This window comes from Aspergillus puulaauensis, chromosome 2 (assembly GCF_016861865.1).
Source record: "Aspergillus puulaauensis MK2 DNA, chromosome 2, nearly complete sequence".
Lineage (NCBI taxonomy): Eukaryota > Fungi > Ascomycota > Eurotiomycetes > Eurotiales > Aspergillaceae > Aspergillus > Aspergillus puulaauensis.
In genome coordinates this window covers 78,024-104,979 of record NC_054858.1, presented here as the reverse complement: position 1 = coordinate 104,979, position 26,956 = coordinate 78,024, and the positions used below count along the sequence as shown (strand labels likewise).

General features: G+C 53.2%; 14 protein-coding genes across 14 annotated transcripts; 8 read left to right on the top strand and 6 right to left on the bottom strand.

The window, feature by feature from the left end:
* Nucleotides 1–199: 199 nt before the first annotated feature.
* APUU_20035A (EthD domain-containing protein) lies at nucleotides 200–577 on the top strand (the record flags this gene model as incomplete). Its single annotated transcript, XM_041698632.1, has 1 exon — nucleotides 200–577. One exon carries the CDS (start codon nucleotides 200–202, stop codon nucleotides 575–577), a length of 378 nt encoding a protein of 125 aa, XP_041551797.1.
* A 90-nt stretch (nucleotides 578–667) lies between these two features.
* On the top strand, nucleotides 668–1,394 carry APUU_20034A (glutathione S-transferase family protein; the record flags this gene model as incomplete). The annotated part of the gene is made up of 2 exons (XM_041698631.1): nucleotides 668–887; nucleotides 934–1,394. The coding sequence occupies 2 exons, from the start codon at nucleotides 668–670 to the stop codon at nucleotides 1,392–1,394; spliced, it is 681 nt and encodes a 226-aa protein (XP_041551796.1).
* A 129-nt stretch (nucleotides 1,395–1,523) lies between these two features.
* APUU_20033S (SDR family oxidoreductase) lies at nucleotides 1,524–2,405 on the bottom strand (the record flags this gene model as incomplete). Its single annotated transcript, XM_041698629.1, has 3 exons — nucleotides 1,524–1,661; nucleotides 1,707–2,030; nucleotides 2,079–2,405. 3 exons carry the CDS (start codon nucleotides 2,403–2,405, stop codon nucleotides 1,524–1,526), a joined length of 789 nt encoding a protein of 262 aa, XP_041551795.1.
* Nucleotides 2,406–2,536: 131 nt separating this feature from the next.
* Nucleotides 2,537–4,076, bottom strand: APUU_20032S (aldo/keto reductase; the record flags this gene model as incomplete). The annotated part of the gene is made up of 3 exons (XM_041698628.1): nucleotides 2,537–2,581; nucleotides 2,631–3,178; nucleotides 3,248–4,076. The coding sequence occupies 3 exons, from the start codon at nucleotides 4,074–4,076 to the stop codon at nucleotides 2,537–2,539; spliced, it is 1,422 nt and encodes a 473-aa protein (XP_041551794.1).
* An 8-nt stretch (nucleotides 4,077–4,084) lies between these two features.
* APUU_20031A (flavin-containing monooxygenase) lies at nucleotides 4,085–6,148 on the top strand (the record flags this gene model as incomplete). Its single annotated transcript, XM_041698627.1, has 6 exons — nucleotides 4,085–4,313; nucleotides 4,358–4,434; nucleotides 4,481–4,711; nucleotides 4,777–5,725; nucleotides 5,779–6,004; nucleotides 6,052–6,148. The coding sequence occupies 6 exons, from the start codon at nucleotides 4,085–4,087 to the stop codon at nucleotides 6,146–6,148; spliced, it is 1,809 nt and encodes a 602-aa protein (XP_041551793.1).
* A 1,321-nt stretch (nucleotides 6,149–7,469) lies between these two features.
* APUU_20030A (sugar porter family MFS transporter) lies at nucleotides 7,470–9,329 on the top strand (the record flags this gene model as incomplete). The annotated part of the gene is made up of 2 exons (XM_041698626.1): nucleotides 7,470–8,115; nucleotides 8,167–9,329. The coding sequence occupies 2 exons, from the start codon at nucleotides 7,470–7,472 to the stop codon at nucleotides 9,327–9,329; spliced, it is 1,809 nt and encodes a 602-aa protein (XP_041551792.1).
* A 1,926-nt stretch (nucleotides 9,330–11,255) lies between these two features.
* On the bottom strand, nucleotides 11,256–11,715 carry APUU_20029S (uncharacterized protein; the record flags this gene model as incomplete). The annotated part of the gene is made up of 2 exons (XM_041698625.1): nucleotides 11,256–11,304; nucleotides 11,360–11,715. The coding sequence occupies 2 exons, from the start codon at nucleotides 11,713–11,715 to the stop codon at nucleotides 11,256–11,258; spliced, it is 405 nt and encodes a 134-aa protein (XP_041551791.1).
* A 366-nt stretch (nucleotides 11,716–12,081) lies between these two features.
* Nucleotides 12,082–15,313, bottom strand: APUU_20028S (uncharacterized protein; the record flags this gene model as incomplete). The annotated part of the gene is made up of 2 exons (XM_041698624.1): nucleotides 12,082–14,727; nucleotides 14,783–15,313. 2 exons carry the CDS (start codon nucleotides 15,311–15,313, stop codon nucleotides 12,082–12,084), a joined length of 3,177 nt encoding a protein of 1,058 aa, XP_041551790.1.
* A 611-nt stretch (nucleotides 15,314–15,924) lies between these two features.
* Nucleotides 15,925–17,305, bottom strand: APUU_20027S (GNAT family N-acetyltransferase; the record flags this gene model as incomplete). Its single annotated transcript, XM_041698623.1, has 2 exons — nucleotides 15,925–16,287; nucleotides 16,343–17,305. 2 exons carry the CDS (start codon nucleotides 17,303–17,305, stop codon nucleotides 15,925–15,927), a joined length of 1,326 nt encoding a protein of 441 aa, XP_041551789.1.
* An 890-nt stretch (nucleotides 17,306–18,195) lies between these two features.
* APUU_20026A (uncharacterized protein) lies at nucleotides 18,196–18,681 on the top strand (the record flags this gene model as incomplete). Its single annotated transcript, XM_041698622.1, has 1 exon — nucleotides 18,196–18,681. The coding sequence occupies one exon, from the start codon at nucleotides 18,196–18,198 to the stop codon at nucleotides 18,679–18,681; it is 486 nt and encodes a 161-aa protein (XP_041551788.1).
* A 199-nt stretch (nucleotides 18,682–18,880) lies between these two features.
* On the bottom strand, nucleotides 18,881–20,693 carry APUU_20025S (uncharacterized protein; the record flags this gene model as incomplete). The annotated part of the gene is made up of 7 exons (XM_041698621.1): nucleotides 18,881–19,251; nucleotides 19,308–19,520; nucleotides 19,585–19,651; nucleotides 19,704–19,886; nucleotides 19,932–20,248; nucleotides 20,301–20,431; nucleotides 20,482–20,693. The coding sequence occupies 7 exons, from the start codon at nucleotides 20,691–20,693 to the stop codon at nucleotides 18,881–18,883; spliced, it is 1,494 nt and encodes a 497-aa protein (XP_041551787.1).
* Nucleotides 20,694–21,244: 551 nt separating this feature from the next.
* On the top strand, nucleotides 21,245–22,735 carry APUU_20024A (uncharacterized protein; the record flags this gene model as incomplete). The annotated part of the gene is made up of 4 exons (XM_041698620.1): nucleotides 21,245–21,744; nucleotides 21,799–22,016; nucleotides 22,064–22,209; nucleotides 22,262–22,735. 4 exons carry the CDS (start codon nucleotides 21,245–21,247, stop codon nucleotides 22,733–22,735), a joined length of 1,338 nt encoding a protein of 445 aa, XP_041551786.1.
* Nucleotides 22,736–23,513: 778 nt separating this feature from the next.
* APUU_20023A (uncharacterized protein) lies at nucleotides 23,514–25,190 on the top strand (the record flags this gene model as incomplete). The annotated part of the gene is made up of 2 exons (XM_041698618.1): nucleotides 23,514–24,424; nucleotides 24,479–25,190. The coding sequence occupies 2 exons, from the start codon at nucleotides 23,514–23,516 to the stop codon at nucleotides 25,188–25,190; spliced, it is 1,623 nt and encodes a 540-aa protein (XP_041551785.1).
* A 370-nt stretch (nucleotides 25,191–25,560) lies between these two features.
* APUU_20022A (M24 family metallopeptidase) lies at nucleotides 25,561–26,892 on the top strand (the record flags this gene model as incomplete). The annotated part of the gene is made up of 1 exon (XM_041698617.1): nucleotides 25,561–26,892. One exon carries the CDS (start codon nucleotides 25,561–25,563, stop codon nucleotides 26,890–26,892), a length of 1,332 nt encoding a protein of 443 aa, XP_041551784.1.
* Between the last annotated feature and the right edge of the window lie 64 nt (nucleotides 26,893–26,956).

Here is a 26,956-nt window from a genome sequence, read left to right as displayed (position 1 = left end):
AAGACGACATTCAGTAGAGTGAAGGAGGCGCGGTTAGAATATTGGAGGCGTTGAACTCTCTTATTCTTCGGCCGCCGAGAAGGACTGCAGTTACCGGCCACCGTGTATGATAGAGATGCTTCAAAGTCGAATACTTCAATCTGATTTACGTTCCTGGCTTTCACCTGCCCCGTGCCATTCCAATTTGCCATCCATATCCATGTCATCCGGTTTCACAATCGTCGTCTTCGTGACGCGCAAGCCAGGCCTCTCTCCAGCCCAATTCCGCGACCATTGGGAGAACACACACGTCCCCCTTATCCGAAGACTTGGAGGAAGATCATTCCCTTTAAGTCATACCCGGCATTATCTACACCGCGATGAGACCCGTTCAGACTACCCGATTAGCCCGCTGGTAGGCGACCCTGGCGACTTCACGTACGACGGATTCGCCATAGTCAGCTTTGCAAGCAGAGATGCTTTTGGAGAATTCCTGCCGGTTATGACCAGTCCGGAGGTTTTGGAAGATGAAGAGCGGTTCACGGATCGAGAGAAGATGAAGGCCGTTGTGCTCGGGGATGTTAGGGCTACAGCTTAGAAGTCATATATAACTGGGAATTGCTCTTACGACCACTCCTAGCCAGCGCAATCCATGTAATCCAAGCATTTCAACATCCACATATTTAAGATGTCGTTCGGCGTGCTCTATACTCGCCCCTTTAACCCACGGTCCCTAGCAATCCTCGCCGTGGCCAAGGCCAACGGCCTCCCCCTCGAGGTCAAAACCATCACCTCGTCCAAGGAGGCCCCAGAAGAGTATCTCAAACTGAATCCTCTAGGGAAGATCCCTACATTCGCTGGGGCTGATGGCTTCGTACTGACAGAGGCCATTGCCATCGCTACCTACGGTAAAGCCATTCCTAGCCAACTGCGAACTACCTCTAACCAGAGCAGTGACTGCCCAGAATGAAGATACCACCCTCCTCGGCGTCTCGAAGAAAGACTACAGCTCCATCCTCCGCTGGATGGCCTTTGGGATTACCGAGATTCTCCCCACATTGGGAGGCTGGTTCAACCCGCTGATCGGTCGAGCGCCGTTTGTCCCAGACGCAATCCAGAGAAGCAAGGAGGACACTCTGTTCCGGCTGCAGATTCTAGACGGGCATCTGCGCGACCGTGAGTATCTGGTCGGGGAGGCTCTCACCCTGGCCGACCTGTTTGTCGTCGGCATAGTTCAGGGCGCATTTCGTTTCTTCCTTGACCCGGCCTGGCGCTCGGAGCATCCTGGGGTTTCGGGGTGGTTTGCACGAGTTCATTCGCTGCCTATTGTCACTGATGTAGCTGGAACTCCTGCTCTGGCTGAAGCTGAGATGCCGATTACACCTTCTAAGTGGAATACCGAGGGCAAGGCATAGGTCAATGTATCTAGTAGTATACGTATCTTCGTCAATGCGAATCTACCGAGATCTCGGTGAGCGACCGGCGAGCGAAGATCCATGCATGTTCATGCATCATGATCACATGCAGTAATAATCTAAAATCATCTATCGAAATGCCCCTCCATCAACACCGATAATCTTCCCACTGACCCATTCTGCTGCGTCCGATGCCAGGAAGCTGACCACACGAGCTACATCGACCGGCAGACCGACTCTGTTCAACGGGGACAACCACGCAGCACACTGACCATTAGGAAAGGCTTCAGTAATTAGGATAAAGGTACATACCTCATCGACCTGCTCATCGGTAAAGCTCTCGCCGTTCGGAATGTACTCCCGGGACACAGCGAGAAACATGTCCGTCTTGATAGCGCCAGGTGCAACGGCATTCACGGTGATTTTCTTGTCGCCGCAGTCGATCGCCAGGCAGCGGACGAATGTATCAATGGCGCCCTTAGATCCGGAGTAGATGGCGTGCTTGGGTACCCCTTTCACCGATGCAGTGTTGGAGCTGGTCAGGATGATGCGGCCTCCTTCACGTAGATGGCGATAGGCTTCACGCGCAACAAAGAACTGGCCGCGGGTGTTGACGCGGAAGACCCGATCAAATTCCTGGTCTATATCAGTACTTTGATTCATAAAGTGAGTAAGGTGGCTCACGTCCGGTGTGACATCCTTGAGATGTCCAAACGAGACAATCCCAGCATTCGAGGAGACAATATCAAGATACCCAAAATGCTCTACAGTCTTGTCCATCAATTTTGCCACAGCTTCCGGGTCGCCAACGTCGGCCTTGAGTGCAATCGCATCACTGCCGCTTGCTTTGATCTCGTCGACAACCTTCTCGGCGGCCTCGTGCGAGTTGGCATAGTTGACGACAACTTTGGCGCCGCGTTGACCGAGAGCTACTGCGATGGCAGCCCCGATTCCACGGCCGGCGCCGGTGACAAGGGCAACCTTTCCATCAAGGCGGTGGTTGTCGGACATGATTATGGGGTGAATGGGGTGGTATCAGTGCTAAAATACTGGGGGAAGACGAAAGTTATATACGCTACTGCGCGGGGATTCGGGCCCCGAAAGTTCATTCCAAGACGAACTAGCTATCTGGTAATATCATACTACTTCCGATCCATCTGATTGTACCCCTGCTTCGGCTCGATGGGCTGGTATCACGGTTAGCGCGCTGTACAAGCAGGGGAGTAAACGACTTACCCGAAGCTTCGGAACAGCCTCAAGACGAGTATTGCAGGTAACCTGCCAGATATGCCTGGTCGTCATGTCACTTCGGTACTTCTGCCCCGGCATCTCAAACAAGAACGACATCGGAAAACCGACGTCGAACGGCGTCGCGTCCTCAATCTCGTAGATCTCCTCATCGGTCAACTCAACCGCAAGAGCTTCGATGTTCGACTCCAGATGCTCGACCGTCCGACACCCGATGACGGGGAACACATACGGCGACTTGTGCAGCACGTATGCCAGTGCGATACTCGTCGAGGCTACTCCCTTGCGCTGTCCTACTTCCGCCAGCTTCGCGGCCATCAGCCGGTGCTTCTCCTCCTGCGGGCCCATGTTACGCGTGCCCCCCTGCTGGAACTCGTCCGCCGTCTTAAACTGGCCGCGGCCCAGGACGCCGAACGGTGCGATCGCAAGTCCCTCGGACTGGCACATGGGGATGATCTCGCGCTCAAAGTCGCGATATGAGCATGACCAACGGCCCTGGAAGACGCAGAAGCGCGTCAGTCCGTGGAATCGCGCGTCTGGTCGTAGAGTAGTTAGTCGCTCAGCGAAGTTCGACTAGCAAGCAAGCCAGTTCAGACAATACTCACACTCATTGCACTTGACAACAACCCACGCGGGCGCATCGCTGATACCGATATTCAGCACTTTCCCACTGGCGACGACGTGGTGCAGCGCCTGCATCACCTCCTCGACGCCGGTGGAAAAGTCCCACATGTGCACGTAGAGCAGATCAATATAGTCCGTTCCTAGCTTCTTCAAACTCGCCTCAAGCGAGAGGCGGAGGCTCTTCGAGTGACTGCCCTGGTAATTCGACTTGATCTTCTCGGGGCCGGTATGTCTGTAGCTCATGGTATACTTGGTCGCGATGACGAGCTCGTCGCGGTTCTGGCGCGCGGCCAACCACTCCCCAATCCATTTCTCGCTGCCCTCGCCTTGGTAGAAGTTTGCGGTGTCGATGAAGTTTCCGCCCGCTTCGTAGAATTTGTCGAGGAGTGCAAAGGCCGTTTCTTTGGTGACTTCGCCCATAGTGTGCGCCCACTGCCCGCCGAAGTGCATCGTTCCTAGGCAGAGGGGCGAGACGCGGACACCGGCCAGGGGAGAGAGCACTCGGTGGTATCCGAGGAGACTCGGGGGTTGTGGTGCTGGGGGTGCTGCCATAGTGATATTTTGTTGATGGTTGTCTGTATTGGGGGAGATGGATGTGCAACCAGAATGTCCGTACGATATCGCGTCCTTATAGCCACCACCAACGGAAACAATAAACCAAGGCGCCCCGGAGAGTCTCATACCGATCATGCAGTCCCCAGTTCTTTGTTCGGGGTGCGACCAATCCAGTCGCTGGCCGAGGTCCGGACGACGAAAGCCTCCAATTATAAGAGACAGCACGACCAGGGTAAGACGGCAGGACGGCCACATTCCACGCCATGACAGTCTCCTACATTAACGGGCAGGGCCAGCGAGTAAGACCATTTCAGCCTGAGGTGCCTGCATACTCGATCCCCCAGGACACAACATGGAACGACCCAAACAATCGCCGGCTGCGTGTCATTACGATTGGCGCTGGATTCTCGGGCATCCTGATGGCGTATCAGGTGCAGAAGCAGTGTCAGAACATGGACCATGTTGTTTATGAGAAGAGCGGCGATATTGGGGGTCGGTTCTCCTGTCCACTGTTTTCAAGGTTCTGACAGAATCAGGAACCTGGCTCACGAATCGATATCCAAACGCTGGCTGTGACATTCCCAGTCATGCGTACACTTATCGATTTGCATTAGTTCGTATATCCTCCAGAACTGCAGATAGTGACGCTGACTTTGAAGTACCCCGACTGGCCGCGTTACTTCTCCTATGCCGCCGATATCTGGGAATATCTAGACAAGGTGTGCAATGCCTTCGATCTCCGAAAGTACATGCAGTTCCATACAGAAGTGATTGAGAGTCGCTGGGTCGAAGACAAGGGCCAGTGGAATGTTCGTCTCCGGCGACAGCTGCCTGGACATGAGCCGGTGGAGTTTGACGATTACTGCCATGTGCTACTCAACGCATGCGGAGTACTAAGCAATCCCAAAGTACTATACTCCCCCTCTAGTTGGGACGTTCTATCTAATGTCTACAGTGGCCCGATACGCCAGGACTGCACCAGCGCTTCAAAGGGCGGGTCGTCCACACCGCGAGCTGGCCAGACAACTACAAGCCAGAGCAGTGGAAAGACGAGCGCGTCGCAGTCATCGGCTCCGGTGCATCTTCCGTTCAGGCTGTCGCTGGTATGCAACCACGTACAGGCCATCTTGACGTCTTTGTACGCACCGGCGTCTGGTTCGGCGTTTTAGCAGGCAACACAGGGACACCAACAAAGGTTTACAGCGAGAGTGAATGCACCGAATTCAAGACCAATCCGACAGCCTTGGTCGACCATGCAAAGAGCATCGAGGCCGAGGTTAATGGCATGTGGGGAGCCTTCTACCGCGACTCGGTGGCTCAGAAGGGGGCATCGAATTTCTTCCGCCAGCGCACTGCCAGTATCATCAAGGACGAGCGCTTGGCTCAAGGCTTCACGCCTGAATTTGGCTTTGGTTGTCGTCGGATAACACCCGGAGACCCTTATATGGAGGCCATCCAGCAGTCCAATGTCGATGTCCATTTCACTGCTGTTGCCAGCTGTACTGAAGATGGTGTCGTTGGGGCGGACGGTGTAGAGAGGAAGGTAGACACCATTGTCTGTGCGACTGGGTTCGACAACACTTATCGTCCGCAGTTTGCGACCATCGGGCGGAATGGAGTCGACCTCCGCGACAAGTGGGAGAAAAGCCCCGAGGCGTATCTCGGGCTCGCTGTGCCGGAGATGCCCAACTACCTCACGTTCATCGGCCCGTCATGGCCTATTCAGAACGGCAGTGTCATGGCCCCCCTGCATTCGGTCTCCGAGTATGCAATCCAGCTGCTGAAGAAGATGCAGAATGAGAATATCCGCAGCTGGGTTCCTCGACAGCAGGTTACAGACCAGTTCAACGAGCATGTCCAGGAGTGGGTGAAGCACACTGTCTGGAGTGACGATTGTCGAAGCTGTAGGTCCATTCACCTCCGTAACCAGGATGTCAGTTAAAAGGATATGAACCAGGGTATAGAAACAACGAAACGGGCCGCGTCAACGCCATCTGGCCAGGCTCGTCGCTGCATTATCAGCAGGTAATCGAGCGGCCGCGGTACGAGGACTTTGAGATCCGCTACTTCGAATCGAACCCCTGGGCGCATCTGGGAATGGGGTGGACTGCCCTAGACCGCGCAGGGGGGAAAAAGGCAGATGTCTCGCCGCATTTATGCTTGGACAATATCGACCCGATATGGTGAGTCTGGTCTGTCTTGCTACTGAATGTTGCTGACCAACGATCAGGTTCAAAGCAATTGGTGGCGACCTGAATATGCTCGAGTGGCAGCGATATAAAGCAAATACCAAATCACAGAACAAGGCCGGTGAGGCAGACACTTAACTGCCTGTCTAAAGGGCTTGGAACTGGAGAGTCTCCTATGCCAGGAGTAAACGCTTTCGATGGCGCTGCAAGGAGCGACGCAAGGACGACCACGCGTGGAATCAAAACTCGTGGAGGCAGATTCGCATTGAATGCACTCTGTATAATTTGTCGCTCGGTCTCACTACAATCTAAAAGACCATATTTAATTAGTATCCAATCTCCCTGGCGAATCCACCTGCGCCCGATTCCGTGGGATATTCCCCGTAAGCCAGCCCCTGTCCATCACAAAGCCCTACCTTGTCACCGTACCATACAGCGATTCAATCGCAGCTCTTGGTCAGGACAGCATGCGAATCCTCATATAGGCATTGTCTGGAAGCCGCTATCACGGACGCCGTCAGCTCTCCCGCATTCTGTCGACAAATATGCGAACCCTTAGAAGGATGCTGTAACTCTCCACCCGGATACAACCCAGATACAACCCGTATAAGGGATTCCCGTTCTCTAATGAGCCGAGAGAGCCGAGCTGTAGATCTTCTGTCGATCGCTGCGGCATTTATAGCTCGCGATATTCCGTACTGCCCCGATATTCTTATCCGGTTGTTGCCCAATACCAGGTGGTCCGTAAGGGCCGAGCAACATGAGGACAAATTTCTCAGAGCAGGCAGTTACGCCCGGTTGCAGCAGGTCACAATCGGAGAATCCGGGCGTGCATTCAAGGTTCATCGAGCTGCGCGATAAACCCCTTACTAGCAGGATACGGCTCTTGGTCGACGTAAGGCTAAGCAGATGTGGATCTCAATTCTGTCGTGCGACCACCTGCATGCGGTGGCGGCCTGATATCCTTCATCGGCCATTGTTGCGAAGTCAAGTGCAGCACACAAGCCTGCTGCATACTGTCGCGTGCCTCTGGTCGTTCTACCTCGAGGTTGAGGAAGTCATCACGCGAACCAGACTGGGCCGGGGCAAACAGGGAACCGAATCAAGATCAGGGCTGCATGACATCGGCCGCGCCAGATGCAGCCGCCTAGAAGCCGCCTAGACGCCGCCACGAAGGATAAAAGGACGCGCCAATGCTTGGTGTTGTCTTGGGCAGCCCTGGTTTGCCGTTTTGGGCAATTCCGCCATCGCCAAGTTCGTGCCGAGAGTGTCTCAGACGCAATACGACTGCATATCGTCGTACATTGTCACTGCATACTGCATTGCCGTGCGCAGGCCAATGCCTCTCGCACTCTCTCGCGTGGCGGTGGGTATAAATCGTCTCTGCCTCCACGGGGAGAGAAGAGGGAGGCATCTACAGTGCTTGTCTACTTGTTCCCCTTGACTTTGCTGGTTTGAAATGTCCAGCACAACTCGCTCATCACCTCTCCAGGAGAAGGCAGATTCTACTTCTTCCAATTCCCCCAGCCACACTGAGAACCAGGATGCTTCCAGCAAGGCCGAGCGCATCCAATGTGAGCGCAATAGAACCAAAGCGACCAACGGTTTGGGGAGCTACTTCAACTGGATGGGCAACCTTCCAGAATGGAGCGTTCGGGGGTCCCATCTGTCCGGTCGTACTCTAAATATCTCAATCGGGTTCATTGCGAGTTGCGGTTTCCTGATGTTTGGATACGACCAGGGTGTTCTGAGCTCTCTGCTCACGCTGGACGACTTCCAGAAACAACTCTCCTTGATGACACCGCGCGACGATTTCAACCCGCTGTGCTGGATTGAAACTCCCGAGGGAAGGGTCCCGCATCCGGACAACTGCAAGGGGACCGCCAATACACAGGCTGCAGGCGTGGCAATATACCAGATAGGATGCTGGTTGGGCTCCCTGGTGATTCTCGTTTATGGCGAGAGCTGGGGACGAAAGTCTTCGACATTCTGGGGGTCCTTGCTGATGATAATCGGCACTATTATGCAGGCAGCATGCTTTGAGTACGGACTGTTTGTGGCCGGGCGAGTCGTCGGTGGGATTGGAAACGGAATGGTGACATCCAGTACGTCCTACTTCATCTGATACCCAGACAATAGCACTGACCAGTCATCAGCAATTCCCACCTGGCAGAGTGAGTGCGCCCGCCCACATCAACGCGGTGTCTTGATCATGCTCTCCGGTGCCCTCATCTCTGCCGGAATCATGATCGCGTACTGGGTTGACTACGGGTTCTACTTCCTCACAGGGTCTGTCCGCTGGCGCTTCCCGCTCATGTTCCAGTCGTTCTTTACCATCGTTGTCATGATCGGACTTTTGTATCTCCCTGACTCTCCGCGATGGTTGATCATGCAGGGACGGCATACAGAAGCCCGGGATGTAACCGCGCGCCTGGTCGGAAAGCCCGAGCATGACAGGGAAGTCGAGCAGGAAATCCAGAACATCAACGACGCGCTGGCCGCACAGAGCAAGGGAGGTCCACTCCGGTACAAAGAGCTTCTCACCAATGGTCCATCCCAGAACCTCCGGCGCACCGTCTTGGCTGTTGTAGCACAGTTCTTTCAGCAGATGTGCGGAATCAATTTGATTACTTACTACGCCACTTTTGTCTTTGAAAATTCACTAGGTTTTGCTCCTGACATGTCCCGCCTCCTTGCGGCGTGCAATGGGACGGAGTACTTTCTAGCATCGCTGGTTGCCTTGCCCCTAATCGAGCGCACAGGACGACGCAAGCTCATGCTAATCGGAGCATTCGGAATGATGGCCTCGATGGCTATACTGGCAGGGACAGTTTCCACGGGTCGAACCCTCCCAAACGGAGCGCCAGAGCTGAACACGAAATACGGTGTCACGGCAACGGTTTTCCTCTTTGTATTCAACACATTCTTCGCCATCGGCTGGCTGGGTATGACCTGGCTGTATCCAGCGGAGATCACGAACCTGCGCATCCGCATTCAGGCAAACGCACTATCGACCAGCTCGAACTGGATGTCCAACTTCCTCATTGTCATGATCACCCCGCCGGCGTTCAAGAACCTGGGGTACAAGACGTATGTGATCTTTGCGGTGTTCAATGCAGCGCTGATACCGTGCGTGTATTTCTTCTTCCCTGAGACGAAGGGCCGGACGCTGGAGGAGCTGGACGTGGTTTTCGCGTCGGCGAAAGCAGAGGGAATCTCGCCGGTCAAGCAGAGCCTGAAGATGAAGCGACTGGAGGGACGCGAGTTGGACGCGCAGCTCGCACTGTACTGGGGGTCACCTGACCAGGACACGGCCTAGCTAAATGGGGCTAGTGGCATTCCTAGTCCCAGAGTGGAAGCCACAACCTCGAGTCGTGACTTCCTTTTTGGGAACACCAACCACAACATTAGACAGCAATATTCACTACACACAGTATATAACAATACTAAATGAAGACTTTGCTAAGTATTCTAGAGCTATTTTCGTATTCCCAGCATGTGAATACAGAAATGATGGTTTTTGGTTGCAGCATTGAAAAATGCAGATCTTTTCAAAGTATATATATCGCACGACAATGCCTCACACTAGAGAATTTCCATTAACTTTTGAATAACTCCCATCGCTTTCCATATTGCAAGCAAAAGCAGAAAAGCCTGACAAATACATTCGGATGCCAATTTTGCAACAACATGTCAACTTGCTCAACTTGCAAGGTGTGCTGGGACGTGGGTGCAACTATGAGTGTATCTGATAAGCGGCACCGACTGAGCCGCCATCGAAATATACGAGATCAAAACCAACAATTCTCCGTTGATGACAACGCATGGAATGCGCTGGGCCCAAAGTCCTCCGATCGTCGCATTACGCTCAACCAGAGAACGGACTGCATGTAATCACGTTGACTTATTCTGGATACTGGATACATACAAAGTTTGGCTTATGTAGTCCCGCCTGGCTTATATCTCCACGATCTGGATCGCCTGATCTTATCTGATTCGACTACAGTTGTTCATGTCTTCCTCGTACTCCATCGTTCAGCACAGGATTCTGGGGGCGAAAGGTGCACAGGGGCCCGATACCGGGCACAGGTGGACATAAATAGGGCGACTTGATCCGGTGGGAGAGACTCTCAGCTACGAATCCAAACCCAGTCCCATTCAAATAACATCATCCTCATATTTGCATAAACAGCCCACAATGAAGTTCCTCGCCTTCGTCATGGTTGCCATTATGGCCGCAGTTGGTATGTGGGAGTCTACAGATAGCTTGTCAAATGTACTGACCATCTATCCCTGTAGGTAGCGAAGCTTGCCAGACCCCTCAAGATTGCCCAGAGGGCCAGTCCTGTCAGAGGGGGGCTCAAGCAGGCGTTCCGGGAGTCTGTGTCAACGCCTACTAGGACACTGTAACAAGATACAGAGGTGCGGAAGAGGCGACTATAGGCGAATATAGAAGGGAGTCAAGTTATGCCTGTATATAGATTCGCTCAAGCCTACGACCTGCAATCAACAACTAGGAGGTTTAAACACCATTGATAGTTATTCCGGTCGCATATAACCTGTACTACTCACGCATTTCGGTCACTCGGACGAGCCGACGACCATAATAGTTTGCTGCTGTCTAGTCAATATCCTGTTCAACTGTGTATACTACAATTTCCATGTGTATCTACAGCACTCAGCATGTAAGATTGTCCACGGGTCTTCTAAGTAACTAAAATCCTCCATTATCATTCTTGTTATTTTTTGTTGATAAAAGCCTGAACTGACAGTAATCCCATGCCCGTGGCTATCACAACCGTGGCCTGATGTGCTCCATTCGTTGTTATCGCGGATAAAAATCGTCGTCAAGAATCTGAGTATTACTTTTAATATGGCTTCCCAGGTATTTGGGTAACGATATAAAGGAATACCTCATGGTATCGGTCTGTTACAGTCTGATCGCTTTACGAAGATTGTGATTTAGGAAGAACACCTAACTCACGCCAGTTAAACCCTAACCGGTGGCTTTATCTTGTATCACGATGTTGTCAATTGGCTAAAGAGTAGTAATGAATAGACTATGGCTGTGCTGGGTGTGAGAAAGCTAGACCCGGGCTTCTTCGGGCATTCACACCAGCGGCATACAATATAAGATTCTAGGCTGTAGGTGTCCATGAATGTCGAGTGATGCATTACCATTGGAGGACTTGGAAATCATGTCAGGCTCGTCCATCTTGGTCGAAATTTCAGCATAAGCCACATATCACTCTGTGGTAGGGCCAATCTTGAGCGGTCGCTTATGCAGCAACCATCTGGTGATGATAGAATTAGCACGAGAGTTATATAATGGAAAGAGTCTAGACGTACCTGGACACTCGATAGTCGACCAGAGCTAATAGTGCGACGAGTCCTGCTGCTTGCATCAGGGCTATACAGCCCCAAAATAGAAACGCCCCTGAGACCAGGATTACAACGAGAATCGCGTTCATCCACACTACTGGATGGTCGATGTTCCACTTGGTAATATTCAAAGGACCCGGGACATTATGACCTCCTGGCGCATATTTTTCTTGGCTTGTCGTGGTGCCTCGCGGGCTTGAGTTAAACATGGGCCCTGGTTGGGGCAGGCCAGGCTCGTTCCCTTCGAGGATCGTTGCCCTTATCCTATCAAACTCCCTGGCAACCTGCTGCTGAACCTCAGGTGGTATATCCTTGTTGGCCATCTTGTGGGTTCTGTGTTTGAAGGCGCGACCTCGCAGGGGCGAAAACATGGCTTACACTTACTATTCTTGCTTGGCTTACACGACCCACGTTCCTCAGTGATTCAGGGGTCTAGGGGGGCAATACTAGTTCTAAAAGAGTGCTGATGCTCGCTCTATTGCGCTCCCACGGTCCAGACCCAGCCAGAGATGACAGTGGAGGTTGATGACGCTGGAAGAAACAGTAATTAGACATACAGACTTGCGTATAAAGGCCTTGTGCTGTAGAAATAATATTATGAGTTGTGCTTTGCGCACAGTGGTAGATATAGGAAAGACAGTATACTAATAATTATACACAGCTATTAATAGGTTCAATTATGTACAGCACTAACTCGAGCTTTGGTCCGTCAACTCCATCGCCAGATCACTGTCTTCGCCAATATAATCGTTACATGTCAACTCCTTCACATTGAAGGAGGAGGCGCTCCTGATGGCAGATGCCACACAGTCCTCGTCCGACAGATCGTACAGGTCGAAGCCAGCCATGTAAAAGCCGTCACCCTGGTCCTCCCAGACCCACGCTGAGGGCTGGCCTCCCTCGTTGCTGCAGGTCGAGATCTCGGTCTTGACGACCTTCTCGTCTACCCAGTCGCCAGACATGGTGACCTTGTACATCCAGTCCTTTTTCGAGGCGAGATCATCCTTGAAGATGATTTTACAGTCGGCCGTACCTGGGTCTTCAGATGGCGTTGGGGATGCAGATGAGCTGGACGACGAAGAGGTGGTAGGCGTCCCAGAGGACGTTGGGGAGCCAGACAGAACGACACTGGAGGCCGACGATGTGCTAGTCGTCGATGAGCTAGTTGTCGACGGACAAGAGAGTACGCCCATGTCTCCTTGGAAGGAGACCGAACAGCCGGAGCTGCTACTTGGAGAAGAGGTAGACGTCGACGATGTGCTAGTACTAGTGGTCGACGGACAGGAGAGTATGCGCATGTCTCCCTGGGAGATAACAGAACAGTCGGAGCTGTCAGTGGTAGAAGAGGCAGAGGTCGTGTCTGTTGTTGATGAAGTTGTCTCGGCGGATGTGGGTGGACTTGTCGAAGGAGCAGACGACGAGGTGATCTGAGGCTTGGAGGTTGGCGACGACAGCGAGCCAGAGGACGAGCTTGAGGGCGTCCAGGTAATGTATGGATCGGTGGTGTCTGCCATGAGCTCCGACAGAAGCGACTGCTGCACCTCATACCACGAGGTAACAGGCGCGGCCTCCAGGAATTGATCACCAGTAATTGTCGCCGCAGCCATTGGCTCACTAGATGTTGAGGATGTGGTAGAGCTTGATTCACTGGTTGAAGATGATGTCTGAGTGGTCGACTGAGATTGGTTGTCGTTGCTGTTGCTGGGAGAGCCTTCTTCGCCGGGAGGACCACCTGGAGGGCCACCTGGGGGAGCAGGAGGAGGAGCTGGAGGACCACCAGGGGGAGGGACTGTGCCATCAGGGAGAGGCGCTGGGGCAAAGCCACAGCAAAGACCCCAAGACGTGCCCAGATCGGGTGAGTTGCAGAAGGCTGGGATTTTGCATCCGGAGCCGGAGCCAGAGTCAGAGTCAGAATCCGAGTCAGAGTCACAGAGAGACCCAGTGCACACCCAAACGTCTGTAGGCTTGCCGTCCTCAGCGCTGGTCCGGGTGGATGTATATGTGACGGGAGTCGTCGTGTCGGACTTGGTCACATCCACAACAGTTATTGGGACTGTGGTTGTAGATGAGCCTGATGTAACTGTCGTCACGTCACTGCTTTCTGGCGCAGACGTAATGGAAGTAGGAGCTGGGGTTGATTCAGCAACCACAGTCGAGGTAATAGGGTTCCCCTCCGAGGTTGTAATGACAACAGAAGGGGCGCTGCCTGACGAAGTAGAGGAAAGAGAATCAGAAGTAGAGTCAGAAGTAGAGCCAGAAGTAGAGTCAGAAGAAGTAGAGCCAGCTGAGGTCGAAGTAACGAGAGGACCAGAAGAGGTAGGACCAGATGAAGTAGAGTCAGAAGAGGTAGTACCAATAACAGTACTGGAAGAGGTAGAATCAGCGGAAGTAGAATCAGATGAAGTAGAGCTAGAAGAGGCAGAGTCAGAGGAGATAGAGTCAGATGAAGTTGAGCCAGCTGAAGTCGAACTAGCGAGAGGGCCAGAAGAGGCAGGGCCAGATAAAGTCGAGCCAGCTGAGGTAGTACCAATAAGAGGACTAGAAGAGGTAGGATCAGAGGAAGTAGAATCAGATACACCAGGCGACTCTGGTACACGAGGCGAAGTTATAAAGGTGGACTGGGACGTGTCTGATGTGGAACCGGGTCGACCAGAGGTTGAAGCTGTAGAGGTAGGCTCGGACGTGTCTGATGTGCTCGAGCCAAAGCTGCCAGAGGATGAATCATCCTCGCCTGGGTCCAGGAAGACCGTGTGGACGTCGTAGATGACCGCAGAGCTCTCCCCAGCTGGGACGACATCGGTCAGGGACGCAGCATCGGATGGCTCCAGAGTGACAGGGCCGTGGTCCACCGTCTTGGTGACTTCTGGAGCATCTGCCCGGTTGACCAGGACGTTGTCAGACCTTCGCTTCTTTGCGCCTGCAGGGAGGACCTGGATGGAGCCGTCTTCCATGGGCCGCTGCGGATTGTCCTGGCTAGCGATCATCCTCGCTCCCAGGCCGAAGAAAGCGTAGCTCTCTGCGTTTGTCGTGCCCTGCTTTGCCAACCTACGGCAGTTCTTCCAGCGGTATGAATCGTCCCCGTCTCCATCGCGTGCTCCAATGTCTGCCGGTGCATGGGACAGTTCGTGCAGCAGCGTGCCAGAAAACGTATTTACCAAATCCATCGCAGTGTTGCCTAGGAGCCTATCCTTCAATTTGCGAGCCGGGAAGGGCTTGTTCCCCAGGTCTTCAAAGGTTTTGAACTTTTGGCCTTTCACCTGTTGCAAGTACCAGGGGCATAGTTGGATTATGGACGCCTTTCCAATTCTCCGACTATCGAAGTACTTTGTCCAAGCCTGCCACAGGATTAGCTTGCGAGACCGTGTGCTCATTTCTGGAGAAAAGACTGACCTCGGTGCCACCTCCACCGAAGGGTTTGTTCTTGCACTCGCTATAGAGGTCGCCCATCTGGAAAGGTTGGCGCATGGCTGTGTCGCAAGCCATTCCTTTGGCCTCGTTTCCGTCGCAATCTCGGTTTTCGGTGAAACGCTCATAGTTGCAAAAGACGACGACGTTCGCAAAGCGCAAGGTTGACAAATCCTGCGGAGGGTTTGGCATAGGACGTCCGACATTGGAGTCATAGGCCAGAATCATATCGTGTATACGGCGGGCCGTGCGAAATGGCGAAGGGTTAACTTCGCCATTCGACATTGTATCAGCGAAAAGGTAAGACACCAGGTCGAGCTGAGCCTGGTTCGGAGTCCCGTCTCCATAGGGATCAATGGCCTCCAGAACATCATTCCCTGCCCTGGCCATATCGAAAGCACTATTCATGCTAGTGATTACCATATCTTTATATGGGTTACATGATGCATCCAAGACCCAGCCGTAGCTCGTGGCGACGGAGCCCAGAAGGGCGAAAAGGGTGGGAGTGTACCTCATCGTTGGACCAGACGAATAAACAAACAGATACCAACGTGAAGGAACGGAGGGCTCAGGTCCAGAGGGCGTCTCTCTATCCTTATACCAGGGTGCAGCTCATGGTGTGGCATGGGATGGGGGCTGTTCGCTGCAGGAAATTATGGCTTACCCGGACTGGCATGAACGTTTCAAATAACATGCCCTCATTCGCTGCCAGCATCAGTAAGTATAATCCAAGGTAACTATGCGAAAACAACGAAGTGGGTCGGCCCCCAAGCTGGCTGACGCTGTTAATCTGCTGGTTGGGGGCTGGCCAGATACAACCGCCGAACAGTGAATACTCCTGCAGAGAAACCATTCATAATGAAGATAAGCCTGATAATGTTCAAGTAGCTAGTTAACTGTAGAAAAAAGCCAAGATATAGTAATCTTTCTGTTTATACTCGGTCTTCTTTTGTATAAAAAAGGATACTTAAAATACCATAGAGTGAAACCCCTCTTGTTACTCATCCAACACCGACTTGTGTATGATATGACTCTATCGTAGGAGGTATCTACTACCACTTGTATATCGTATATTTGCACGCGACTCCACAAGACTTGGTCGGAGTTCTGCTAATTCAAACAAACCGCTATAGCTTCAGCACGCCATATGGATTACGATCCAAATTTTCAACGCCGTCGAAACGCATCGGTGCTACATGGAAGAACTTGTCTCGACTCCCCAGAATCAGTGCGGAACGTTTATGAGGCAGGTCGATGACCTTGGCCAGGTTCATGCCCGTAGCATGGTCATACGCAAGGGGAACTCGATGGGCAAATTTGGGCTCGCCAGTCACGTACTCGGTGCGAGGCTCGTCCAGGAAGATGTAATGCATCAGACTACACCACCATGCAACCACCCGCTGTGACCCCCTGAACCGAGTGTCGCCGACGAGAGAGTGCCGTCCGCGGTCCCAATTGCCGGCGTTGTAGTGTGCGCCGAGATGATCTTCCTGTGAGACGAGAGCAGTGAGCTTGTTGTACTGGGTGTGATAACGGAGGACTAACCTTGGCCCAGTAGATCTCGTGGTAGGAGAAGAAGATATCGTTAAATTTGGCCAGCACGGCCATTTGATGGGGATCTTCATGGATCTGGCGTAGGTATTCGCGGTGTTGGTCCAGCGTGCCCGTTTCGTTCCACTGCTCGGCCACTCTGGGATCGTTCTGCCATGTGTGGAAGAGGTGCAGGTGCTCCTCGTTGGTGTAGTCCAGGGCGTATACGGAGAAGAACTCGCCAAGGGCTGGAATATAGCGACTGTAGATGCGTGACCCGGGTGCTGGCTTGGGAGGGCGTACTGGGTGCAATGCGTGCACCTGGCGCTTAGGAAACTCTGTTGTCAATGTATACTCTAACGGTCGACTGGGATACAAATTTAACGGCGTTCGTAGATGGTTGTGGATAGCTGGGTCAGCAACCCATGCTGCGCGAGCACCAAACGGGGAGCCTGCTCCCTGCCAGAAACTGCTGCGGGAAAAGACCAACTGTCCAGTATGGTCTGTCGAGGGGGGAATCGGTTTCCCTGGAGGTGAGGAAGGCTTGGGATGAGGCGTAGCGAGTCCAACTGCCAGCAGCTCTCGTTCCAGCAGCTCCTGACCGTCCCCTGATAGATCCGCACGAAAGATCTCGAAGTCATCGTGCAGTATCCCGATTGCGTGGACCACGTTCCATATCTGACCCACAGTGGGCGTGGCTCCAGACCAGGAGAGATGCGTAATAGGGCTTCGTTGTGCCCTTGCCCATGCCAGGTTGTTGCCCTCGTCCGGAGCAGTCAACGACTGAGGAAGAGCCAAGTCGGTGAAGGTCAAGAATTCATGGTGTAGCGGCTCCGGCGGCAGAGGCCCATCGTCCGCACGAGGAGAGTGACTTAGCTTAAGTTTGCGCACGGCGAGTTCGTATTCGACTACCAGAAGCTCATAAGAGGTCTTCCATGGCTCCGGCAGCCGGACCAGCAGGGGGAGTGTTTTCAACATTGTGCTGTGCTGCCTTTCCCACGCAAAGCGGTTCTGGAGTAAACGAGACGTGATAAAAGAAATAAAAGAGGCATCCTGTCCCTCCTCGCACCCTTCATGAGCAAGGCTGCATGTGATAGCCTTCGCCCAGAGTTTCAGGTGGCTCGTCCTGACTCAGGCAGCCCTCAATTGGCCTTTCCACGCTAAGCCATGAATCCTCATGAGTCCTGCTGTAACAGCCGATGCAGAACTAAGATGCACTGGCATAAATTATGTCTCGGACTGTGCCAGATGCAGCAGATGCTCCGTGATCGTCGCAACGGCACAAAGCCTTGCCGATCAGCGGGAACCACGGTGCCAGAGGGATCACTCAGGCCTGCCACTGATGTGATTGATATGATTGATATCGGGCCGTTGACGCATTTGGGAAAGATCGTAGAGTGCAGACTGCAGGCGTACATACTCTGCGCCACCGAAATCGGACCCAGACTGAATGGCGACTCCATATCGGAATAAACACCCTGAACGGCCTTTTTGGGCTCCACTCTGTATGCTTAACCTGTCAAACTGTGGTGCTTAACCTGCTAGTAGTTCCTATTCCGCGTGGCGATTTGCATGTGAACGACCGACCGTCCCTGACAGCCATTTGCGGACTCTGGCACCAGGCCCTGCTTTGCTGTGGACCGCGACGTGAACCATTGACATGCACGATCAGGGCTGTCAAATACTCAAATTCTAGACTGCGGTGTGCACTGCGTGTAGATCCTTATCTCGCCTATCTGGATTCTGCACGCCGGATAGAATGCTGCTGTTCTCCGTGGTGGTCTTCCTGCCGAGTATAAAACAATGCAAGGCGTCCAGAATACGGTATGAGGACCATCACCTCAAGACGTTCTTCCCTTTTCTTCACGATGAGACTCCTCCCCTTGACTCTGCTTGGCCTAACTGCCTCTGCCGTTGGCCAGTCCTCCTCGTCCTCCGATGTGCCCAGCCCAACCACCCCGGCTGTGGCTGAGGCAGCTCAACCCTCCCCTGATATCTCAGGCCTGATCGATGCTGCTGCCAGCGACAGCTCCGCCATTGACGCCTTCTTCAAGTGCCTCTGGCCCACTACCGACCGCGTTGTGTCTGAGATCGTCAACCTCAAGACCGTCGACTTCGACAAGCTCATCGACGAGCTGCACTGGGAAATCCTCTGGTGGGGACATCCTGAGAAGTGGGTGCCCGATCTTGCCGGCATCACGCTGAATGTCACCTTTGTCGCGGCCTGCGTCCTTGAAGTCGTTGGCGAGGGCCTCGCAGTCACCGGTCTCGACTTCACCAACGAGTTCCTCAAGACCCTCGACTTGATTCCTCGCAATGCAAGCAACACCGATATCCCGGGCCTGCGGAAGTAGATCTGATATAGAGGGGCGTACAGTGTTTGGTGATGGACTTGGAATAGGTGATGGCTTTAGAATATAATTTGTACATTAATGTGGACATTCTTTCTCTTAGCCATGAAGGATATTCAATATAGAGCAATGGGGAACACCTTAAGAGCATAATTCATAACTAGTATCCAGAATCGCTATATAATAGACTTCTAAACTATCGCTACCGCTGTTCAAACGCCACCAACTGCTCCGGTACACATGTAAACCGATCCCTTTTGATCTGAACTGCCCCCTCTCCTGCATCCAGTGTGAAGTGCCTACTGACCGATATCATGAACAGCTTCAGGATGATGTTGGCAAAGTTCTTTCCCAGGCACTTCCTTGGCCCCATTCCGTATCCAAGCCAGCTATACCGCGCCTGCCCAGTGGTGATATGATCCCATCGTTCAGGGTGGAACTCATGGCCAGTGTTTCCCCAGATAGGAGACGATTTATTCAGTCGCAATGTATCAATAACAACGTTGGTACCGGCTGGGATAAGGAATCCGTCGATTCGTTTCTCGACCGCGGTGGTTTCGGGGAAGGTAAACCCTAGAGATCACAACTGTCAGCTAGAAATATCAACTGGAGAGGAAAAGCGAACGAACAGATGGGCGGGTTGGTTCGCAATATCTCGAGATACATCTTGTGCAGGAATGTATCGTCCTTGCGGGCGTAAAAGTCGATTTCATCTTCTTCGACAGCAACGGTGCTGACCTCGTCGTATAATCTGCGCCCAGCTGCTGGAGACTTGCCCATATTAATCAAGCCGTACGCAAACTGGGCAGACGTGACATCGATGTTCGTGAACAGGATTTCATCTAGAGATTGAAGGTACTTCCAATTGTCAGCAGCCTGCCTTGAAAGCAGCACTGGAGGCCATACCATGTCCATTGTCATATCGCCGGATTCCACAACTTGGAACATGCGTGATGCTCGACAGGACGTGTTTCTCTATCGTAAGTTATAGACAATGCTTGAAGGTGATAAACAAGGGAGGGTACCTTTCTTGCTGCGCTGATGATCTCCAGGTTGAACTCCTTCCACCCCTCCTCGTACTCGGCCAGCACTCTGTTTGCTGTAGTGGGAAGCAGATGATAGTAGGGCATGTTCTCCCATGTGCCAAAGAAGGTATACTGCGTCACCTTTTCGTGGATCTTGTTGAGGCGCCACAGCATATCGAATCGCTAAATAATTAGAACCAAGATATACAAACACGACAATAGGCTCACCTCGTCAGTTAGCATATTTCCATAAAGACACATCGCAATCATGCGAAAAGGGAGTTGTCGACAAATCTCAACGCTGTCGGTCAGGAACTTCCTGTCGCCTATCTGCTGCGATGCTGCATTGGCCGGCAGTGTTTTCGCCCAGTTATTTAAAACCCGCTGGAAATCCGTGATCATTGAAGCAGCCTCAACAGCAGAGAAGAACTGTTCCAAGTGATAGCGAGTTTGGTGCCAGCGTGGTCCATTCTGCGCTCCTACACACTGGCCCAGACTGCGAAGAAAGTACGCTCCCATGCTTGCATCCTGCTGCTTCGTGTGCACTTTAGAGGTCAGACTTAACTTCCTGTCCATGAAGAATCAATAAAGACTCACGTTTGCCATCTCCCTTGAAAAAGTCTCTCATCTGCGCCGGAGTATGGAGGACAAGGTCGCGCTTCGATTTGTTTCTCAACAGATAGGGCTCATCGCCACACATGGCCTGCCCAGCCTTAGACAGTTCCTTGCTGTTGAGGTATCAGTATGTACTGTGAATAAACAAAGTAGAGCGCTGTACCCGTGCGTGAATCGAGTGTATCGCGCATCCCCGGGAAGAGTCTTCATCAACCTCCCATCGTGATGTAAGAAATGCGGCGAATTTGGTAGGTTTTTGCTAGAATTCTTCTGAACAAACAGCGCAAAGAAAAGTATGAGAATAGCAAAAAGGACGACTGGTCTTAGAGTGATCGCGGTGGTCGCATCGAAGAACAGAGCATGAATGTGCCCCATCTTGCTGGTGTACAGTGACAGTCAGGCAATCAAGCAGTCAAGCAAAGCGTACAGTTCACCAAGTGCTTAAATCAGATATCCAAGACCGATCCTTGATGCTGGGTCATGGAGACAGCAGACTAGGAGTATTGCCTGCTCCACCGTTCCAGACGTGCCGTTTCCACTCCACCAAACGCCTAATTTATGGTCAACCCCATGGGATCCAGTTTTACAAAGGATCCATCTGCTTTCAGAAATGCCGACGTCTGTCATAATCGACGGTGACGTTTTTCGTCGACAGAAGGACGTCAAGCAGTGCGATAACCAGAAGATCAGCGCAGCCTCGAAAGATTCCGATCTCGGAGAAGTACGAAACGAGCATCATGGGCTTGGACATACAGGGCAAAAGGCCTATTACGGAGAATTAAACGACCCATGAGACTACAGCAAACGTTATCTCTCGGTGCGTACGCGGCTCGGATTCAGCATAAAAGCCCAGGGTTCAATGGGAGCTGCAGGAAAGCTGAATAGAACATCTGCCCGTTTGGAGTCACTTCTAGACTATTCACACAATGTCGGCCGAATCTAACCCTGTCCGTGAGCTCGAGATGCTCCGGGATCTCGTTGTGTCCAGTATCGATGTCGTCAAGGGCGCCGTCCTGGAGCACCAGGATCCTCCACTCACACTCCACGCCGTCGACGAGCATCCCATCCATCGGCGAGACGAGAAGAACGTCCTGTATGCTCTCAAGTCAATCGCCTCTGCTGGACAGATGCTGCGGGCTCTTTGTGGGCCGAATACGTACTTGAACGACTTCACCTACGGATGCCACGACCAGACCTCTCTTCTCGTCGCCTGCCAGGCCGATATCCCCAACCTCCTGGCCGAGGGCCCTGGTCACATTGACGAACTGGCAGCAAAGACAGGGCTGAACGCCGGAGTTCTGGCCCGGTTCCTGCGCAACCTGTGCAATTCCCACATTTTCGAGGAAGTAGCCCCGAACACCTTTGCCAACAACGCCTTGTCCGTGCGATACCGATCAGAGGCGCTGAGGGCCATTGTGGGCCATTGGTATGTTCTAGTCATTCCGCAGGTCCGAGTTCCTGTTGCTGATTCGTTTTCCAGTATCGATGGCTGTCGCCCTGCGTCCTGCAAGGTGTGGGACGCGATGACGAGCCCGGAGTTCAAGAACGCCACTGAACCGACAAAGGCGCCGTTCAACATTGCCTATGACACGCCCCTAGACTACTTCAAGTACACTACGACCGTCAGGCCGGAAATGGCCAAGCGGACCCAGAAGGCCATGGGTGGGAAGGCCTTCAACCTGGGAGAGTACCTCAGCCGTAAGTCGGGCCATCAAGGTTTTGACGGTCCAGTACTAACAGATTAGTCTATCCCTGGGCCCGCGAGAAGGACGCTCATATCGTCGATGTGGGAGGGGCCATCGGAGCAGCTACTCTGCCAGTCCTGCGGGCCTTCCCAGGGCTCAGCCTGACGGTGCAGGACCAGCCAAGTTCGAAGCCGGTCTTCGACAAGGTCAGTATCCTCCGAATGTCTGGTTCATTGCGAATGATATCTGACGAGACAGAACCTCATTGACAACTTTTCCGAGTTTGTGGATACCGGAATTGCCTCTTTTGCCCCCCTGGACTTCTTCAAAGAGGCCCCTGTCAAGGGAGCGCAGATCTACTTCCTCCGCCACGTTATCCACGACTGGCCTGATGTGGAGGCCGTCCAGGTCCTCAAGTCCTGTGCCTCGGCTATGACACCAGAGAGCAAGCTGCTCATCTGCGAGCACATGGTGTGCCCAACGTACCGTGCAGCCGGGGAAACTCAGCCGCGAGGCGACAGCCAGCATGACGCTCCGGAGCCGCTGCTGGCGAACTGGGGAGACGCTCCAACCAGCCGGCTGGATCTGCAGGTGTACAGCTTCATCAATGCTAAGCAACGCACGCGGGTCGAGTACGAACGCTTGGCTGAGCAAGCGGGGCTGGAGTCGGTGCAGGTCTGGCGCAATCTCGGCGACCTTACCATCGTGGAGTGTCGGCTGAGGAGGGAATAGTGAATAGACTAGCAAGGAAGAATGTAGCGAGAGGCTGAGAACAATGTGATCTTCGCGTGCTGCGTCATGAGCTCTGACTAGTCGGTGGTCTATAATGTTGATAGTTGATATTGCCCAGTCAGATCGGGAAACCCCCTGGCCATACCCACAACACCGTTGATTATCGGCTCTGGAAAAGGGCGCTGCCCCACGCAGGACGTCCCGGTGTGGCTGACGGCCTGTCAAACGTGTCGACTGGGTCCTGATCATCGGTGGGGGGCCTTCTAATTCACTTTACGTTATCTGATGGAAGATCATCCAAGCTGTGGCTGCCAACAGGTATCCCGGCCATGCTCGCACTGAATGCTGAATGTAGATAGGCGTTCACATGTAAGCATTCGCCCGTTTCTCAGGCCATCCGACGAGTCCAGAGCTGAATGATGATCGTCGCTCTTCGTATACCAACTTGCAGGTTGGTGTGGACACGCGGGCCAGAGTAGACGCTCTCGTGGCAAGGGCTCGACAGAATCTCCCGTTCGAACCACAGACAGCCGATCCCATTACCAGCCCATACTGCCAGTACTTTGAGTTTCTCCAGGCAGCCCTCTGGCCGTCGCGTGGCCCGCAAACGGTAGTTCGTGCTGTCCCGAAGGACCGGTCCCGGGGTTCGTCATGGATAGTTTGTACAGATCGGCCCTGGAACCTTAGATTCTCGGGTATAATAATTGATATACTTGGAGTTCTTCACATTGAGCTAAATGATTGTCAAATTACTTCCACTTCCCTCCGCTCAGCCAACATGGCGGACCTGTTATTTCCCACTCTGCACCAACGCCTGAAAAGCCAACCCAAAGCACTCTATGCGGCAGTATTGACAGACGTAGCCCGTGCTGCATCTGATAGCATCGAGGCATTAACGAGCTTCCGCGCTTTGCTTCTCGATTCACCGAATGGCACATCGTCCCCTGGGCTCATGGCTTTCGACGCCCATGTCGGAGACACTGGCTGTCACTTGAGGGCAGGGATGTTCCTTGAAGTATACCGCTTACATAGGAATGCTCCCTCTTCATGGATTGACCAGACCGTCCACCGTCTTCGAAAGACGCAGGAAAAGGCACAGCAGATCTGCGCAGCCCTAACTCAACAGAGCGCACGGCCACAGTCTGTCGGACTCAGTGGGAAGGATCTCCCACTACCGAAACTGTTTCGGGCAGTCGACTGGGAGGAATTCTCATCTGCCGAGCCTTCTAATATTCCATACCTGCTTAAAGATGTGGGAGGCCCTAGGCGAAGCTTTGAGGGTGATTCATCCAAGTCTGTTTCCTGGTCATCGACGTCCTCGACGAAAAGTCGCTCGACGTCGCCATCGTCCACAGGATCCGAGATCCCTCTTCCATTTGAGACCAGGTGGACTCCTGACAATATCACGATACTTGTCCGCCTGGTCGTTTATTCATTTGTGCTCTCAAAGTACAAGTCCTTCTCCAGCGTAAACAACACCGTGGTGGCGCGGCTGTGCCCAGAGGACACCGCAGAGGCTGGTTATGCGTTGATGGAAGGGTTCTGGGATTTCGATCACAGTGATTACCGCAAGGCCCGTGTGGAGCGCTTTTCGCAAGAGCTTCGGGCGCTGCAGGTATGGATTTCCGACTTGAGCTCTGCCTGGCTTCATAGTGTGGCCATGCGATGCTCTCCGGGGGGGATGGATAGGTAAGCCCGAAACATGCTTTACATACGGAGTATATTCCTGGCTAATGATCACAGATTACTGGCACGCACCACATTGAAGTCAGGCAAAGGACTGACAGTCACCCCTTGCTTTGTGGGATATCTATTGCTCCGGCATGAGTGGGCACAAGGCCATTTCCCCATTGTCATGGTTGATCGTTATTTCTGCTCGCATGGATGGCATTTCAATGTCTTTATTGCGCATTTGAAGGCAGAGGACACGTCTGACGAAGGTTTTCAGCGCCAGGTTGAGTGGCATATTCAACCAGTTTCCATTTCTGAGCTGCTCTCATCCAGCTGGCGGTCACAGCCACATACAGTGGCCATGGGAAATAGCATCTCCGGAGGCATTGATGATTACAGGGCACGCCTTAGTGATGCAGACAAGGAGTGCCCCCATATAAACGACGGCAGCTGTTGTCTTGAGAACGCTCAGCATGTCCATGACTTCACACATGCCAACCACGACCGCCTGGCCCTGTCGTTCTTTGGTGCCCACAAAAGCTACCCTTTCCAACTCGATGACCAGGATGAAACGGAGTTTGTCGGGTCCCACATGGACGATGCCTTTCCTCGGATGCGAGGGGAATGGATTGGAGCTGCGAGCGAGGTGGGCCGACGCGGTGGTGGACATGAGAGCCTTCGTATATTTGGCTGGCAGCATGTTTTCGTCGAGTCTCCGGAGAATGTGGGCAGGCGAGTCCAGGAATGGCTCAGGGATGGAAATCTGATGCCACTTTCAGCTTGAATACTTGATAGTTATAATTTAGATATCCACTTCATTACCAACACGACTATCGAAATACCATTCGACCCAAAGCCCCACTGGTGTTTATTCACTGCATATATATAACCACCGTTCGACAGGATATACAGGACTAATATTCCCACAGAACCATTGACAACTGTACGGCAGCGTCTAACAAATCATGTATCTTACGCACTAAATTGGCAAGACCAACCAGGGATAACCACGTCCAGGTCGAGGATAAACCAATCAGGGAACTGAATGCAGATTACGCACAATTGTGTTGATTGGTGCCCTCTATCTTTGTGCTACACAGGTACCCACATATATAAGGTCCATCACCACACATCGACTGTTGCAGCAAGCTACCATGGCCTCGCCGTTCTCCATCCCTCCCCAGTCTCGCCGGATCGACCCTACTGCTTCATTCAAACCCGATGGCTCGCACAACGACAACGACCGCGCGGAAATAGGACCGACCCCCCTGGCCTTTGCAGAGTGGGAGCGTCTGGGCCTGCAGCCGCCGCATCTGCCGACGATGCGTGCGTATCGCCTGCAGCGCATTTGCGACCAACTGAGTGCTCGCAACCTGGGCGGGATCCTGCTGTTTGATCCTCTGAATATCCGATATGCCACCGACAGCACCAACATGCAGCTGTGGACTGCCCACAATCCTGCCCGCGCCTGCTTCGTCGCGGCCAGTGGCTACCTGGTGCTGTGGGATTTCCATGGATGCGACCATCTCTCTGCGCACCTGCCCCTGATCAACGAAAGACGCCATGGCGCCTCGTTCTTCTACTTTGAAACCGGCAACCGGACCGAGGAATATGCCACGCGTTTCGCTATCCAAGTCGATGAACTGCTGCGAATGCATGCCGGCAATAACCGCCGGCTGGGTGTGGATCGCATAGAAGTCGCCGGGCTGCGCGCCCTCGAAGCGCTGGGGGTGGACGTCTGTGACGGGCAGGCTGTCACCGAGCACGCGAGGATGATCAAGGGCCCCGACGAGATCCTGGCCATACGCTGTGCCGTTGCATCCTGCGAAGCCGCGATCTGCGAGATGCGCCAGGCTCTGTGCGACGGAGCCACCGAAAACGACGTCTGGGCTGCTCTGCATGCCGGCAATATTCGACGAGGGGGCGAGTGGATTGAGACTCGCATTCTCAGCTCGGGACCACGCACCAATCCTTGGTTCCAGGAATGCGGACCGCGTATCATTCGCGACGGAGAGCTGGTGAGCTTCGATACGGACCTCATCGGTGTATATGGAATGTGCGTGGACATGTCGCGCAGCTGGATCTGCGGCGACCTCGAGCCCACCGCAGAGCAGAAACGCCTGTATCGCATCGCCCACGAACACATCATTACCAACACCGAGATGGTCAAGCCAGGGGTACGCTTTGCGGAGCTGTCGCGCAACGGGCACCGTCTGCCTGAAAGCTGCCGCGCTCAGCGCTATAGCATGATGTTCCATGGCGTGGGCCTATGCGACGAGTACCCGACCATCCGCTATCCGGAAGACCTGGAGGCCTTTGGCTACGACGGCGAGCTGCAGGCGGGCATGGTGTTGTCAGTCGAGGCGTATGTTGGTGAAGTCGGCGGCAAGGATGGCATCAAGCTGGAGAACCAACTGCTGGTGACCGAGACAGGCTATGAGCTTCTGACTCACTATCCATTCGAAGAGAGCTTTCTGCAGGACTGACCAAGCTTGGTGAATCTTGTTCAAGTCGACTACTTCGCTTACCTTCACTGAGTAGGAGCCAACG